Source organism: Hyaena hyaena, unplaced genomic scaffold (genome assembly GCF_003009895.1).
Source record: "Hyaena hyaena isolate Hyena2069 unplaced genomic scaffold, ASM300989v1 scaffold_103, whole genome shotgun sequence".
NCBI lineage: Eukaryota > Metazoa > Chordata > Mammalia > Carnivora > Hyaenidae > Hyaena > Hyaena hyaena.
Window position 1 is genome coordinate 1,650,191 of NW_024080735.1, and position 16,208 is coordinate 1,666,398.

General features: G+C 61.1%; 1 protein-coding gene and 1 long non-coding RNA gene across 2 annotated transcripts in view; one reads left to right on the top strand and one right to left on the bottom strand.

Moving 5' to 3' along the window:
- Positions 1-15,489, top strand: part of CNIH3 (cornichon family AMPA receptor auxiliary protein 3) — an 88,501-nt gene extending 73,012 nt beyond the window's left edge. The window contains exons 4-6 of the mRNA XM_039235775.1: positions 6,578-6,690; positions 10,998-11,141; positions 14,538-15,489. Of these exons, the coding sequence (XP_039091706.1) occupies positions 6,578-6,690; positions 10,998-11,141; positions 14,538-14,565 (285 nt within the window). The 3' untranslated portion in view covers positions 14,566-15,489. The remainder of the gene's footprint in view (positions 1-6,577; positions 6,691-10,997; positions 11,142-14,537) is intronic.
- LOC120234120 lies at positions 10,180-12,763 on the bottom strand. Its single transcript, XR_005528995.1, has 4 exons — positions 12,637-12,763; positions 11,792-12,165; positions 10,717-10,793; positions 10,180-10,207 (listed from the first exon to the last, which is right to left on the bottom strand). It is a non-coding gene; the product is annotated as an uncharacterized LOC120234120 (long non-coding RNA).
- Positions 15,490-16,208: the final 719 nt, after the last annotated feature.

Genomic DNA, 16,208 nt, shown 5'->3' on the forward strand with positions numbered 1-16,208 from the left:
GAACAGTGACGAGGCAGGTTGGGCAGTGTGGCCGGGCACAGCCCAAACCCAAGGGTTCCAGAAAGGAACTGCCCACCTCCCAAATCTAGAAGGGGGCCCTGGGACGGGAGGAAGGGGCCGGTGAGTGTAGGGAGGGTCAGCCTGCCGAGAACAGGCAGAGTTGGCAGGAAGGGAGGCTGGGGGCTTGGGGGTGAGGAGGCTGGGGACATGGCTCTGGCTCCAGAAGAGGCTACGGCAAGCTCCAGAAGAGGCTACGGCAGTCCAGGGTTCTCCTGCGGGGCGGCGGCCGGGGGGCCGGACACACTGCTCTCACCCGTGGAGACTGCCTGAGCACAGGATGGTCACAACCCCGCTGAGGGTTGGGGGTGAGGACGGAGACCCAAGGTCTTCAGAAGGGGAGCCTCTGCCCCGTGTCCTCTCCAAGCCCGTGGTTTATGAATCTTAGCTCAAGTGTTTCACAAAATCACCTGGGATGCTTCTGGAAAATGCTGATTCCTGGCCCATAGAGTGTCTTGGTACACAGGTGTACAACACAGATGTCTGCATTAAAACCTTTTTTAATGTTTGTTCATTTTAGAGAGAGAGAGAGAGAGAGCAAGTGCAGAGAAGGGGTAGAGAGAGAGGGAGACACAGAATCGGAAGCAGGCTCTGGGCTCCGAGCTGTCAGCACAGAGCCTGACGCAGGGCTTGAACTCATGGACCATGAGATCGTGACCTGAGCCTAAGTCAGAGGCTTACCCAACTGAGCCCCCTCCCCCCCCACCTCCAGAAATCTGCATTTTTAACCTCCACACCCCAGGCAGTCTGTCAAAGGCAGCTGGTGGGCCCTATTTAGGGAATCGGTGCCGAGCAGTCATTTCGCAAACTTGGATGTGCTTGTAAATCCCCTGTGGATCTTGTTAAACTGCAGGTTCTGATTCAGCAGGTCTGGAGTGGAGCCAAGATTAGCACTTCTCACAGGCTCCCAGGTGAGGCTGGTGGTGCTGCTCTGGGACCACAGGCTGAGGGGAAGGCTCCTGGGAGCTGGTTGGGAAAGCCCCGCGCACCTGCAGTCTGGGGGCGGGCCCTGCGACCTGTGTTTTGGCAACACCGCCATGGGACTCCCATGAGGTTGGAGAGGCACTGACCGCTAGTGCTAGCCGTGAAGCTGAAGGAAACAGGCAGGGGGAGGAGGCAGGGGAGGAGGGCACGAAAGTCTGTTCTATTCCTTCTGTTCCCAGTTCCCCTCCCCCAGAAACAGCTGAGACCCCCTCCTCCCCATGGGTGTTGGGCATGCACGCATTTCCTCCTGGATCAAAGGGGGGGAGGGCAGCACATGGTGTGGCCAGGGGTGAGGGCCCCTGGGCAGTGGCCGTGGGGCCAGAGAGTGTCAGTGGGGCTGGGAGCTGGTCCCAGGAGCAGTCATGGCAGGAAGGAGCAGGCGGCTCTGGGGGCTTGGGGCCAGGTGTGGGAAGCCAGAGCCTCATAGGTGGCAGTGCCAGTGTCTGGGGGGCCAGGTGCGGGGAAGCCAGAGGGTCTCAGGTGGCAGTGCCAGTGTCCAGGGGGCAGGGTGTGGGAAGCCAGAACATCGCTGGTGGCAGTGCCAGTGTCCAGGGGACAGGGTGTGGGGAAGCCAGAGCATCTCAGGTGGGAGGGCCACTGTCCGGAGCATGTGTGACAGGTGGCATGGATTTGCCAGGGCCTAGCTGGGGCCTCTGGGCTGAGCACTGAAGGGGCCGTTCTCATGCTGGGGCCAGGAAGGGTGGGCGGAGGGGTGCGGCTTCACACCCACCTTCTCCCTGGGCCTCTGCTGCAGTGAGGTGAGTCCTTGCGCCTGGGAAGTGGCAGGAAGTCCCCAGGTTTGGATTAAATGTGCTGTGGGAGGGAGGGCGGAAACCAGAGGTGTCCCCTCCCCCCGGGGCTGGGAAGTGAGGGCTGGAGAGGAAGCCCCCAGGGGCTGGAAACCACACCCCTCGGCCCCAGGCCCCACTTTGTGCTCTGACCATGTCACCCAGGCCAGACGGCAAATCCTTCTGTCCTGGCTGCTGGGACCCAGGCACCATCTCCCTCCGAGGTCCCCCGGAGCTTCTGCTGTAGGGAACCGGCCCGCGGGGAAAGCCATCGGGCACTGGCTTCCTTTGAGGCCTGGCCTGGTCCCTGGGATCAGCTGTGCAGGTCTGACCCTGACCCCGACCCTGACCAGGGATGGCCACACTTGGCCCGGGGGCTCAGCGCAGCGGCTGGCCACACGGGCTTCAGAGCCAGGTCCTCAGGTCAGGGGGACATGCATCTGCACGCGTCAGACCGGTTCATGGTGGATTTTCACGTCGCAGTCCCAGACGCGGTGATGCTGTGCTTCGTGCTTATGAACCGGAGTCTCCCACTCACCCCTTGGAAGTCCGGTGAATGTCAGTGCGAGTTCCAGGAGGTCAGAGCGCTAACTGGCCGCACCATTTAACGGGTAGCGCTCAGGTCAGCCTGGCCCCAAGTCTAGCTGTTGGGGTCTCCCTGCTAATCAATGGCCTCTGTGGCCGGGGCACCTGTCCCCAGCACGAGGGGATCACAGGCCTGGGAGCCCAGGCCGCCTGCCTGCCCCGGCTGCTGTGGGCTCCTGCCAGGCTGCCATCTGGGATTGCTCTGTCCAGAGTGACTCCAGACAAAGTGGCCTCCTTTGGGCAAAGGGACTCAGCGGTTTCCTGCCAGCATTGGGGACGGTTTTCTCGCAGCTTCCAGCCCAGAGATCTCAGCCTCCCAGCCTCCCAGCCTCCGCACCTGCTTTCCCTCCTTCCCACTGCCCCTCCGCTGAGATGCGTGTCTCCTGGACCTGCTCACCCAGAGACAGGAGAACACTTATGACAGAATCGCCTCCACCCCACCCAGCCCAGGAGGACCCCGTCCAGGACCTGTTTCACTGGGCTGGGAAATCAGATGCAGGGATTCTTTCACACCCGCAGGCTGGGTGCAGAGAGGTGCGGGGCTGGTGTCCGTCAGGCCGGGTGCAGACAGGTATGGGGCTGGTGTCCATCTGCTCAGAGAACGGCAAGGCCTGGGGTTTCATGGTGGGAGAGGCAGACTTGTCTTACATCCTTACGAGCGGGATTGTCTCCCCGCCTGGAGGGGCTGGGCGCTGGGTGTAGACAGGGTGGGTGTGGGTCAGAGAAGACAAGGTGGAGACTCAGGGAACCCCATCGGCTCTGGGCCATCTGGCGGAGTTCTGGGCAGGGGCGATGTGTCACCTACTTGGGGATTTGCACACGCAATTGTTAGCGATAAGGATGGTCCCATCCACGGGGACGGTGTCCCTTCACCCGAGAGTGGCCTCGTCCTTGGACAGGCTGGTCCTTACCGCGGCCCCGTCGGTAGGTCGTAAATGCCGGCTTCTACAGGTGAGGGACACGGACGCCGCGTGGTTGGCCATGTTTCTTGGGGCCACACGGGATCGTTATGTGAGTGTCAGGGCTTACATAACGCTCTGAGACAGCGGGCTACTGTTTTTAACCCAAAGTGGTCACAGCTGAACACCTGACGGGCGTCCATGGAGACTGGGTCTCACCTGCATGCACCGCAAGCTCGATGGCCTGGGCCCTTCCCTGTGGCGTGGAGGTGTGGCCCTCGAGTGTTAGGTCCCGGGCAGCCTGTTGCCCGATGTGTGGTGAGACACAGGGAAGGTGAGGGGTCCAGGGTGAGGGGCCTGGGGGGGGTGAGGGTCCCAAGCGAGGGGTGGAGGGTGAGGGGTTTGGGGGGGTTAGGGATCCAGAGGGTGAGGGGCCTGGGAGACTGAGGGATCCGGGCGGATCAAGTATCCAGGGTGAGGGTAAGGGGCCCAAGTTGGGGGGTAAGATGAGGGCCCTGGGGGGTGAGGGGCCCTGGTGGGTGAGGGGACTTGGGGGTGAGGAGTCCGGGCAGATGAAGGGGTCCAGGGTGGGGGAGAGGGGTCCAGGGTGGGAGGTGAGGGGTCTGGGCCAGCGTCTGTCTGGAAGGCAGGTCCCTGCAGGTGCTAGAGGAGTGTGGGGAGCATCTGGGTGGAGACGGCCGCCAGCCGCGGAGGTGACAGGACAGGAGCAGTGATGGATCTTCCGTCACTGGGCAGTGGGTGAAATCTGTGAGGTCTTCCTGGAGAGGTGTGTGGGCTTTACTCGGGCGCTCCCAGAGCTATGGTGAGTCCTGGCAGCGGGCACTAGTCCCCCACTTGCCCCGGCCCCCACGGGGAGAGTTAGGGGCCCCTGAGGCGGCCGGTGCTGGGCCCACCCCAGGCAGCGAGGGGACTGCTGAGTCCTCATCCTCAGAGCTGGCCCCTGGCCTCCCTGTGTGCCCAGCTTTCCTGGTCCCTCCCAGCTTCCCCCCACTCCCTGGGCGGGGTGACTGCACCATCCAGTGACCCTGTGGGGCCCACACCCGGCGGCTTGTTCAGTGTTTCTGCTCCGAAAAGCCTGATGAGACCTGGGAGTCACTCAGTCGACATCTGCGAGCGAGCGACCGGGTCTCTGTCCCCGCGGGGAAGGAGGAGATTTTCCTAGGAAAACCCAACCTTCTCCAGTGCAGTAGGGGGAGGGGGAGGGGCCAAAGATTCACCTGCTGGCGTCAGGGCTCCGGGTGATGTCTGCTGCATGGGGATGAAGGCATTGGCCGCACTGAGACGGGGTGACACTGGGGGACAGGAGGAGGAATCCGCCTGCTGTTCCCCTGGCGCCTTGCCCGTTCCTGATGGACGGGTCAGACCAAGCTGTGTTGAGAGGCAGCGCCTGAATCTCAGCAGCTTAAATGCCCCCTGCTTCTCCATGACCCGGGCCTCTCCTCACCTGGCAGCCGGGGCGCCCACCGCCCTCACGCCCTCGCTGTGCTGGGGGGAGAAGGGCCTCACAGCGCCTGGCCACCGCCGCGTCCCTGTGCGTGGACCCCCGGCATGCCAGTGGTGTGGACACCCGGCTGCCATTCACCTGCCCCCGGGGCAGTAGGTCCACGTGTGCTCCACACAGCGCCGCCGGGAACCTGGGGAGCAGGAGGGCGCGAGCAGGTGGGCAGGGCACCAGCGCTCCCGCCCGCCGTGGAGGAACTGGGGGGCCTCTCCCACTGGCAGGGGTGCTGTCCAGCAACAGTGAGGGGAGCACGGCGGGACGGGCTCAGCATGGCGACGGTGGGGGGCTGGACCGTCTGCTAGGAATCACGCCCCAGGAGGGGAGAAGCGGTGGGGACTCATAGGGGCCAGGAACCCACAGTGGATGGGGAGGCCGGTGGCCCACGGGCAGGTGCGCACAGAGGCCACCAAGGGCCAGGACGCCCCACACCTGCCACGTGGCTGAGGCCTATGGGCTGGCCTCACGGGTTCACCCACCAAGGCCCCTGTTCTGGAAAGTGGCCCTTTGAGCTCGATTCCAGGGCTCCCGGGCGCATGTCCCTCAACAGACTCGTGAGTTGGGGAGACGCCGTGTGGGTACAAAGTATACTTCTTACACGTGCACCTGGCACGTGTCTCCTGTGTACTGTTCTCTGGGGCAGTTAACACCTCCATCTGGAAGGAGGGGCCACGGTGTTCTGTACCTGGGTGGGACAGCCCGAGGTCTTTTGTTTCCTGCCCAGAGGAAGCCTGCTTGGTGACTACAGGCTGCGTCCCCAGGGCTGGCCGGCCACGCTGCAGACACTGCACTTGCTCCACTCAGTGTATCACAGGCTTGTTCAGTCTGTACTGAGTGCAAGCAGGTGAGCAGAGCTGGCGTGTCGGGGGGTGGGGGCAGGGGGCCAGAGAGGGCGCTGATGCTGTGGGCCTGAGGCTGCAGGGTGGCGCGGGGTGAGGAGGGGTGGGCTGGGCGCGGCCTCCGTGAGGGGTTCCCGGGAAGGTTGTCCGAGGCACTCATGCTGTGCTAAGGCACCGAGGTGTAGTGAGCACACGGGCTCCTACGTGAGGGGGAAGGTGGCGCATTTTCGTCTCTGTCTCTGGGTTTCTTTACTGGACTGGGAACCAGCTGTCTCCTGTACAGTCACTTTGGTTCCATCACAGCTTCAGTTTCCGCTAAGATTATAATCACCTTGAGGTCTTTGCAGCGTTTACACCCACGAGGGCGCGCTGGGGGCCTGGGGGCTTGGTCTTCCTGCTGGACACCCCCCCCCCCGCCCCCAACGCCTGACCCTTCTTGGTGCGGGTTGGCCTCCGTCTTGCACGGGCTGGCCTCCCTGCCTTCGTCGTCACTGCGTGTTCTTCCTCTCGGGCGCCCCCGGGTCCGGCCACCACCAGGCAAGATGCTGTTCCTCAGGGCTTTCCCGGCCTCTGACGTTCGACAGAAACACATGCGTTTAGGTGGTGTGTGGGGCTGTGCGGGAGGGCGCGCAGGGCCAGGAGGGCAGCAGGCGGGCGGTGCGGCTCACCCTGCATCCGGAATCTCCCCCAGGGCCCTCCTCCTGCCCTCCGTGACCCCCAGCAGGTGCCCCCTTCTGGTACGCAGGGCGCTGGGAGCCCATGTCCCCCGGACTCCGTGCAAAGCATGGAGGGGAGCGTGGCAGAGACGGACCTCGTCCTGGGGCGGCGCGAGCACGCAGGCGGCCTGTCCGGCGGCAGTGACTGCTCTCCCTCTAACGCCGGCCTGTGTCTCTGCTCCCTCCTCAGCTGGTGCTTCCAGAATACTCCATCCACAGCCTCTTCTGCGTCATGTTCCTGTGTGCTCAGGAGTGGCTCACCCTGGGGCTCAACGCACCCTTGCTCTTATATCACTTCTGGAGGTAAGTCTGCGGGGCGGCTCCGGGCTCCCCATTCCTCCTCCCTGCCTGGGCACCTGCCGCCAGCGACCGTGGCCCCCGAGTCGCCAGCCACCTCGTGCCATCCTGCCTTCCTTTCAGAGATCCGTCCTCTGCCACCTTCTTTCTGAGCAGCTCGTAAGGGAAGGCTCCGCTCAGCCCGTCCGCTCTCCCTGGCCTCAGCCCTCACACGTCAGCGGTAAAAGCATTCTAGCATTTTCATAGTCGTCCCGAGTGGAGAGAACCAAGAGCTTTGCAGCAGAGGCGTGGATTAACAGATGAACAAAACTCCGTGTGTCCTCGCGATGGCGTTACCTGGAGTAAAAGGCGGTGAGGTAGCGATAGATGCTGTGACATGGCTGGACCCCGGAATCACGACGGGTCAAAGCAGCGAGTCATAAAAGGCCGTTTCTGTGAACCGTCCAGAACGGGCCGCTCTGAAGAGAAGAGAGGAAGGTCGTGGTCGCCTGGGGCTGGGAGGGGGAGTGGGGGGCCGTCAACAGGTACAAGGCTTTCTTCTTCGGGTGTGAGCGTCCTGAAATTCAACCCTGGTGATGGCAGGCCACTCGCTGTACATGCTAGAATCCCTGCACTGTGTGCTTTAAAAAGGTGAAGTTTTTGGTATGTGAATTATGTCTTTTTTTTTTTTTTAATGTTTATTCTTATTTTTGAGAGAGAGAGACAGAGCATGAGCAGGGCAGGAGCAGAGAGGGAGACACAGAATCTGAAGCAGCTCCAGGCGCCGAGCTGTCAGCACAGAGCCCAGCGTGGGGCTCGAACCCACAAGCTGTGACATCATGACCTGAGCCGAAGTCAGACCCGTAACCGACTGAGCCCCCAGGCACCCCTGTGAATTGTGTCTTAGTAAAAGAAAAGCACCGGTCAGATGGGCTGGAGTTTCTGGGACAGTTCTGGTCTTAAATACTCTGTTCTCTGTCGAGACTGTGCATCAGATCTTGTGATTTGGGCTTTCTGTAAATCCTGGTTCCCACATGGACCTGGCAGTTGTGGTGGGGGGCGGGGGGGCGGGGAGCAGAAGCGAAGAGCACGGCTGTGCTCCTGTTCCCAGAGCTCCAGCCCCCAAACACCTCATCATTGTCATCTTACCATAACACACAGCCTGCCCTTGTCACGTCTGGAGCATGTGCTCGGCCACCTAGTGGACCTGGACCCTCCACGTGCCGGCATGTGCGGGGTCCCCAGGAGTGTGCGCCCCCATGGCGGGGGACGCGGGGTCTCTGCAGACACGGGGAGTACGTGTGGACGTGTAGAGAAGTGATCCTGTAGATGAGACTGGCAGAGGGTCACTGGGAAGTGTGGGGATGCACACACCCCGCAGGTGGGGGCCAGCACGTTTGGGGACAGCACTGGCTCAGCGAGGTCGGGTGTAGGGCTCCAGGAGGTCGGTCTAGGGACACGTGGTTGTTGGCCCAGGGAGCGGTGGCGGAGGGTCTGAACCTCTCTGGTGAGGAAGCTGGAATCCATATATTACATAGAGAATGGAAGCTTCCAGAAGCTTTTAGGGGAGAGCGTGGAAAAGTGGTCCTGCCTGATCTGAGTTTGAGGAAAGCGGCCGGGGCAGTGGGTAGGAGGATGGATCGAGGAGGAGGTGACACCGGAACTGGAGGTGAAGAGGTTGTGGAGCTCGAGCTGACTGTCACTGAGCAGTGGGAGCTGGGACGGAGAGACAGGGCCCGTGGGGGCGAACGTGGCCTTGGCCGGTGATGGGTACAGGAGGGGAGCAGAGGCAGCCTCGGCGCTGGTGGCTGGGAGGGAGATGGCCCCACTGACCGAGGGCAGGAAGGGAGGGGGAAGGGCAGGGCTGGGGACAAGGGACGATGATGGAATCACAGGAGAAGGTCCTGCTTTAAGCAATGTGACCCGCTGAGGTCTGACCTCAGAGGGTGGTCAGGTGGGGACACTGTGGTGGTGGATGGATTCTTGCCTGCTTGCGGACTTGGTGGGTTTGTATCCTCCAGTGTCTACACAGCCTGGTGAGCCGGGGTCCCTCCCCCTTTACGCACGGGGACCCAGCGGCTCACAAGGTGGGGTCACCGCCCAGAGTTGCCTAGCAGGGACCCGCAGGGCCGGTGCAGCCCACCTCTGTGTGGGTCACAGTGGTGTCCCTGTCACTGGCCTGCTCCCTGTGAAGTCTCCGTCTGAATGGAATCACCCTGAGACCCTTCCAGTAGTGAGCTGTCCGTCCCGGCGCTGAAGTTGCTGTGGACTCAGGAAATCGGTTCCCCTGGGCTGTCGCTCCTCCCAGAGGCAGGGAGGCCGAGCTGCCCGGTGGCCTCGGGCTCCTGTGAGGGGGCGGCTGGGTCTCCTCCCCCAGAGGGACCTTGTCTGACAGGCTCTAGCCTGCTTCTGGCCATTCAAGTGCCTGGAAAATGGAAGAAAAAGGAACGAGGAGAGAAGGGTCCTCAAAGACCATCTTTGTTCGGTTTCTGTTCCTGCCAGCCCTGGGCCCCGGCCCGGCCAGGACACTCTCCTGGGACTCAGCACCCCCTGCACTCGTGCGCAGAGCGCTCTAGCGGCCGCGGCACCCGCATCTGCTACCTGCTTCTAAGCTGCCGTGTCCCGTGTCCCCGTGGTGCTCCCAGAGCCCGTGGACACGGGCTGCTGTGTCCGGCGTCCCCACGGTGGTCCCAGGAGCCTGTGGGGTGGCACTTTTGCCCCCATTGTACACAGGACAAAGCTGAGGCTCAGAGAGGCCAACAGCTGACTGCATGAAGGTCAGTCTGGTGGCCTGTGAGCCACAGAGCCTGGCTCAACCCACTGAGCCTGGACGCCCTGCTGCCCCCCGTCCACTGAACGAGACTGGTACACAGTCTCCACCAAGGCCCGTAGATTTTGGATCTGCCCCCAGGGAGGCGAGGAGTGGGGCCTGCGGTGCCCTCCTGCACGAAGTGGTGACTGACGCTGTCACTGTCCTCTGACGGGTGAGGAGGGGCTGGAAGCCCAGCCCCCACGGTGCTAGCGAGAAAGTGCTCTTCCGAGCCCCTCCCCTCACCTGGACACACAGCAGCCCCCGGAGGGGCCAGAGGTCAGCCCCGTGGCCCTCACCCCCCACCCCTGCCCAGCCTCCTGCACCCGAGTCCCTGCCTCCCATGAATGCGGCCGAGGCCGGTGGCGCTGGGCCACCGGGTGTTTCTGAGTAGACAAAGTTGGCTTTAACCACACACCCCCACCCCTTCTATTCCCTGTGTTCTCCCTTCCTTGGTTCCCGGTCCTCCCTGCTCTCTCCTCACCATAGCCAATGTTCCCTGGCTGTTCCGGGTCCTTCTACCAAGAAGAAAAGTGATGTGAACCATTCAAATTCCAGTGGGACATGACATCCCCCACTGTAGAATTCAGGATTTTATCTTGTTGTTATTTTAAAGTTTTTATTTATTTTGAGAGAGACAGAGAGAGAGGGGGAGGGGTGGGGGTAGGCTCTGAGCTGTCAGCACAGCACCCAACACCAGGCCCGATCCCGCGAACCATGAGATCATGTCCTGAGCTGAAATCAAGAGCCAAGGCTGAATCGACTGAGCTGCCCAGGTGCCCCCACCCCCAGAATTCAGGATTTTGAAAGAGGGTCTGGGGGGAGGACATCTGGAAAGCAGAGCTGGTGGTGGTAGTGGTGGTGAAGTGAACGCAGTGGGAAGCCGTGCAGCTCTCTGCAGGTAGCACCCCCATGCCTGTGTGGAAATCCACGCAGGTGCTCACTACACCCGCCCCCATGCCTGTGTGGACTCCCACGCGGGTGCGCTCTGTGGACACCCTACACCTATGCCGATGCCTACGTGGGTGCGTGCTGCAGACCCCATCCCCCCACACCTGTGCCAACACCCACGCGGGTGCGTGCTACACACACCCTCACACCTGTGTGGGCACCCACACGGGTGCACGTTGCAGACCCCCCCCACACCTGTGCAGATGCCCACCGGGGTGTGCACTGCAGACCCCACCCTACACACCTGTGTGGACACCCGTGGGGGTGCACCCTGCAGAACCCCCCACACACACCTGGAGGAAGATTCATCTTGCTGCCTCCAGACATCAGGTGACACATCCTCCTTCTGTTGTGTCAGTGGCTGAAGTCCCTGTAATGCCAGGGGAACTCAGTGTCAGGGGGCAGCCACAGGACAGGCCGGGCAGCAACTCCAGCAAAGGCAGACACCCACTCAGCAGAGACCGGCACTCAGCGGAGACCCCCAGATGCAGCCCTGTATCGGTGGCTTCCCCGCACACCCCCGGGTCCCCGCCCAGCCTCAGAGCCAAGGATTCGGTGTGCTCTCCCCCTGCAGGTACTTCCACTGTCCGGCAGACAGCTCGGAGCTGGCCTACGACCCGCCCGCCGTCATGAACGCAGACACCCTGAGTTACTGTCAGAAGGAGGCCTGGTGCAAGCTGGCGTTCTACCTGCTCTCCTTCTTCTATTACCTCTACTGGTGAGTGTCCGCCCCTCCCGATGCTTCTCTCCTGCAGCAGAGAGAGGCAGTTTCCGGGGAGCTGGGGGTGGGCAGTGAGCGTGGGAGTCACAGCCTGGGGGGTATGACGCCAGCCGCCTCACTCTGGGTCAGAAACAAGGGCTTGCACACAGAAGAGGAGGGTCCTTGCCTGGAGGTGGGCGAGTCCTGGGGCCACACGGTGCCAACACCTCAGGACACCTCCCAGGAGGTGGATCGGATTTGTGGCCGCCAATCCTTCCCCACAGGGCTCCCTCCACAGCTCAGCCACTCAGGCCTCCTGTGGGCCCCGGACACCTAGCCTTGTGGCACCTAGTCCACGTGTGAGCATCTGGGGAGCCACAACAGAGACCCCAAGTGGCAGTCACACTTCCCGATGGGGCACGCTGGGTCATTACATGCGTGTGCTCACGGTTCTCCCGATATTCCATAACCTCGTGCTAACTGGGTAAAACATGCTGACTTGGCGATTGTTCACGAACACCCTCCCCCCCAACCCCCAGCGCCCGTGGCAGAGCGTTCTAGCCAATAGATGGCTGTAAACGGGCTGCCTAATTGGGGGGGGGGCAGAGTGCCTTTTCTTAAAGCGTCCCCCTCTGGCTCCTCTTCGGGCTCATCTCTGGGGAGCTCACCTGCCACCTTGCCACCCCGTTGTTACCCGCGGCCACGAAACCTGCCAGCCTCCCAGTGCTGCCTCCAAGCTGGTCTGTGGATGGTAGCCGGGCAAGGAGGGGGGAGGGCTGTCAGCAAGGCCCTCAGGCTGGGGCAGGCGCACACTTATCCACATTGACACACGAGCCCTGCTTCGAGCCAAGAGCTTGGTAGGTAGAGCTCAGTCTGCAGGCCGTCACTGGCCCCACGTTAGCACCGAGGAGACCGCATCCCAGCCGTCATGTATTTTCCTGTGGTCACAGCTGCAAGGACATCTCAAGTCCAGCCTCAAACACGGAGCTCACAACTGATGGAAATCTCCAGAAAAGTCTTATCCAAGTCTGGTGTTTTCTTTCTGCATTACAACCGGGGTGAAGAGGGTGTGCTTGTTAAAGATGCAGATTCCGGGGCTTGGACCTGCTGACTCAGGGTTTGGGGGCTGGGAGTCCTCCAGGGTAAGACCTGCCCGTCTCCCCAGAATGTCCCAGAGTCCAGAAGACCCAGAGGCCCTTGGGGTATAACTTCCTCTGGGATAAATCAGCCTTGGGGGGATTCATAGTTATTCTACCACATTTTCGGGGTGGGGGATTGGTCCAGGCTCAGGGGGACCCCTTCCCCCTCCTTCTGTAGGGAGGGTCCTGGGTCACTGCCTGCTTTAAATTACAAGAAACCTGAGGGTCTCTGAAGCATTTCTGGAGACTTCCAGGGTGCCCAGCCAATTTGCCAGGGTCTCTGACTCTGAATCGGAACTTTCTAGCAACTGAAGTTCGTTCAGGTGGTTCCTGCCTTGGGAAACCTCACAGACTTAATGGCCCGACAGGCTAACATGAGGTGGAGCTGTTTCTGGCGTGTGCTCAGTCTCTGGCTGTGGGGCTCCAGATGCCCCGCCGCAGACTCGGGGGCCTGAGAGAAGAGGATCGCTCAGGGTCCCAGAGCCACGGAGGTCAAGGCAAGGAGGCACGTCTCTCTGCCAAAGCCCACGCCCTCTCTGTTATGTCAGGGAGTGACATCGCAGATGCCCTTCACCTGCCCTGCTCACGCTCGCTCATTCACTCATGCAGTGTTTATTGAGCACCTCCTGCATGCCGGGCACCCTTCTCGGTGCCGAGGGACCATGCTGAGTGTGCAGCTTGACGCCTGCCTTGAGGGGGCGCACAGCCAGAGCAAGGAGCTTGAGTCCTACTGCGTGCACTGCAGATACACAGGTGAACCAGTCAGACAGGGTGCCTGCCGTCAGGTCAGCCGTAGGGGGGAGGGGTGCCTGCCGTGGGGTCAGCCATGGGGGAGGAGGGGTGACCAGGAGGGAGGTGGCATAACCCAGGGTCCCCGGGCAGGAGGCTAGGGCCACCTCAGCTCCCTTGGCTTGGGAAGATGGCTCTGTGGCGTCAGCTAGGACACATCTTAGGAACCTGCAAATGTCTCTGGCCCCAAGGCCACCAGAGAGGGGGACACTGGGTGGTCAGCACACACCGCTGGGAGGATCCCAGGCTCTGGGCCAGACACTCGGCCGCCAGCTAGGGGCTCGGAGACATTTCTTAACATCTGTGAGGTCCTTGGGAACTGAAGCACCAGATCCGCCTTTACCAGGTTCCCAGCGGCTGTCACTTCAGTCTGTCACTGCTCAGCTTGGACGCAGCCCTCCTGGCACATGTGGACCCCTTACCCCCGAGAGCGGCCGGGGCTGATGGTCCTGCACGCCCCTCAGGGCCTGGGTCGAGGGGTTGGGAGTTCAGGGGCCCGAGAGATGGGGTCTCTGAGGGGCTCCGCAGAGCAGTAAGGGTGGAGCCCTGGCTGCCGCCCAGGGTGCCCGCGAGGCAGAGCAGCGGTTCCAAGTTTGTCATTAGTGAATGCAACACAGGGTCAGAGATGGACTGAAGGACAGACGGAATGTCTGCAACATCGTCCAACAGGCAGGAGCCGGGGGCGCCACGGCTTGGGGCCCGGCCCGCGACGCCCTGTGCCTACGAGGTTACCAGCCGCTGGGAGGACAGGACAGGACTGGGCGGGGCTCGAAGTATAACACTTCAGTTTCTTTCATTTGGTTTTCTTCCTTATATTATCCATTTGTCTCTCCATAATGTGAAAAAATGGTCGCTTTTCTTCGTGCCAAATATTTTGGCACGCTTTGGAATATGCGTAGATACACGTGTGTGGTGTATTTTGGCGCGGGACGCTCCTCAGTCTTGCAGAATTAGCCTGCGGCACAGGGATGCGCGCCCCTCGCTGGCGGGGCTGGGACGCGCTTCGTGCCTGGATTCTGTTAAAAACGGGAGAGCCAGGGAGTTACCCCATGAAGAGTTCACATAGCTCGTGTGCCCCTCAGTCCTTGGGAGAGTGACGATGGGCATTTTCCCGGCGGTGACATGTGATGTGGCATCATCTGGGAGCCCAGGACGCAGCCATCATGTGAGCACGAGATGCTGGTGAGAAAGTCCACTGCACCCTCCCCAGGGACCGCCCCTCAGTCACAGGAAAGGGCTGTGCGGATGAGGAGCGTAACAGGCATGCACAGCAATCCGTCTCTCACCCAGGGGACCCACTACACGCTCAACAGCAGATGTTCAGTCCAACGTGGTGGGTAACGTGGGGGGAGTAGATGCCCAGTGCCAGGACGGGGAGGAAGCCCATGGGTCTGGTTTTGGGAAGGACCCTGTGGTGAGGGTCCGAGTCCTTCCTGGGCTCCCAGGAAGCCCTCACTTCTTCTCTTCCTCCTCTTTCTGCATTCAGCATGATCTACACGCTAGTGAGCTCTTAACCCGGACGGCGCAAGTCACCAGAGACGGGACGGGAGAGGCCCAAGAGGAGTTCACACGTGCTGGCTGGTGGCTGGAGAAGGGCCCGGACCGCATGCGTGAGAGACACCTGTGGACAGCGGATTCCTGCAGCAGCGGGGACCGAGGTCACAGAGCGTGGGGGTCGCTGCCCGGCCCGCACTCGGGTTGCGATCCCGTCTAGGCTGTGGGACCTCTCCTGAGTAGGACTGCTGCTTCCTGACCCCCTACTGACTGTCCCATGCAGTCCAAGCTGAGCCCGGGACCGCAGGAGGGTGCGGCCGGCAGGCCCAGGAACCGAGTGACCCGGGGCCCGCCGAGGCCTCCAGGCTGTCACAGACTACCTGAGTGTCCTGCGTTGCCTCGGAGCCTTGCCCTGCGCTCCCACGGGAGGGTCTTCAGGGGGCATGGATTTGCCTTCGACTCCCACCAGCCCTGAGCCTGCGGGCTGTCGGTGGGAGCTGGGGCTCAGGCTGCTGGTCATGAGTTATGTCCAAAGTCACAGGGGAGGTGGGAATCGGAGGGAAAAATGAGTTTTTAAAACATTTTCACATTCAGAGCGTTAGTTCTTTGCCACCACAAACTGTATTCTTCTGCGGCCGATCCAAAACCGTCGCAGAATCAGCGAATGCCAATCTACTGGTCGACAGTGTCAGAGCTGCCTTCTCCTGAGGACCCCGAACAGTGGCGCCTGGGAAACGCCCCGCACCTGCTCTGTGCTGTCCAGCAGCCAGGAGGCGAGATGCATAATTGCAGCCGCCTTTTACGATGCCACGTCATTCCTTCTGTTAGCGCAACGCGACGACTTTGGCTTATTTAGAATTTTCCGCTTGATGTCCTCTCCTGTTTGGGTAGGAGTTGTTCTCGGGGTTGTAAATAATGACAAGGCTGAGGTTTTTATGTTTAAATTGGGCACGATGATTTCTACCTTATTCCCCACACTTCCCTTCTTTTCTTCTGTGTGACACACAAGGCTATTTATACACGGACGCGGCTCCTGTTGAAATGGTGACTCAGGTTTATGAATGGTGTCTGTGCAGTGCGTCGTGAGCTATGTTTAAAACACAGTGACAGCTTGCGCTCCGCACCTACCCAGCCGCCTCGTTCAAACCCATCACCGGGTGGATGCCTCTCTGTACTGGTGGTAAACCGGTAGGTAGGAAAAGAAAAGTTTCAAGAAGCTGTTCTGTTTCTAAAAATTCTGTAGAGAGCAAAACTCAGACTTCCACTCTGAGGCCGTAGGTATGAAACCGGAGGATTCCAGGTGGCATTCTGGGGAGCAGACACCCCTTTGTCCAGTGCACACCATCCTGGCTACATGACTGAGGTCGGGGGAGAGCGACCTTCGGGGCTGCTCGGCCTCACCTCCAAGCCCATCCCTGAGAAGGCCACCTACACCTGACCTTCACCTCCACAGTCTCTCCCTGGAGCTGTCTCTTTCATTTGTGTACTCTGCCTCCTTCCCAGAAGATGCAAAGTGGCTTGTAATAGCAGACACAGGGGCACAGAGACCTCTAGAAAGACGAGAGGGGGTTCAGACACCCCACCTTCCCGAGGTTCTGTTTCCTGCGATATAAATTGTCACAGCTCACATTTGCCTAGGGCTCTATCATCCGCAGATTGATTT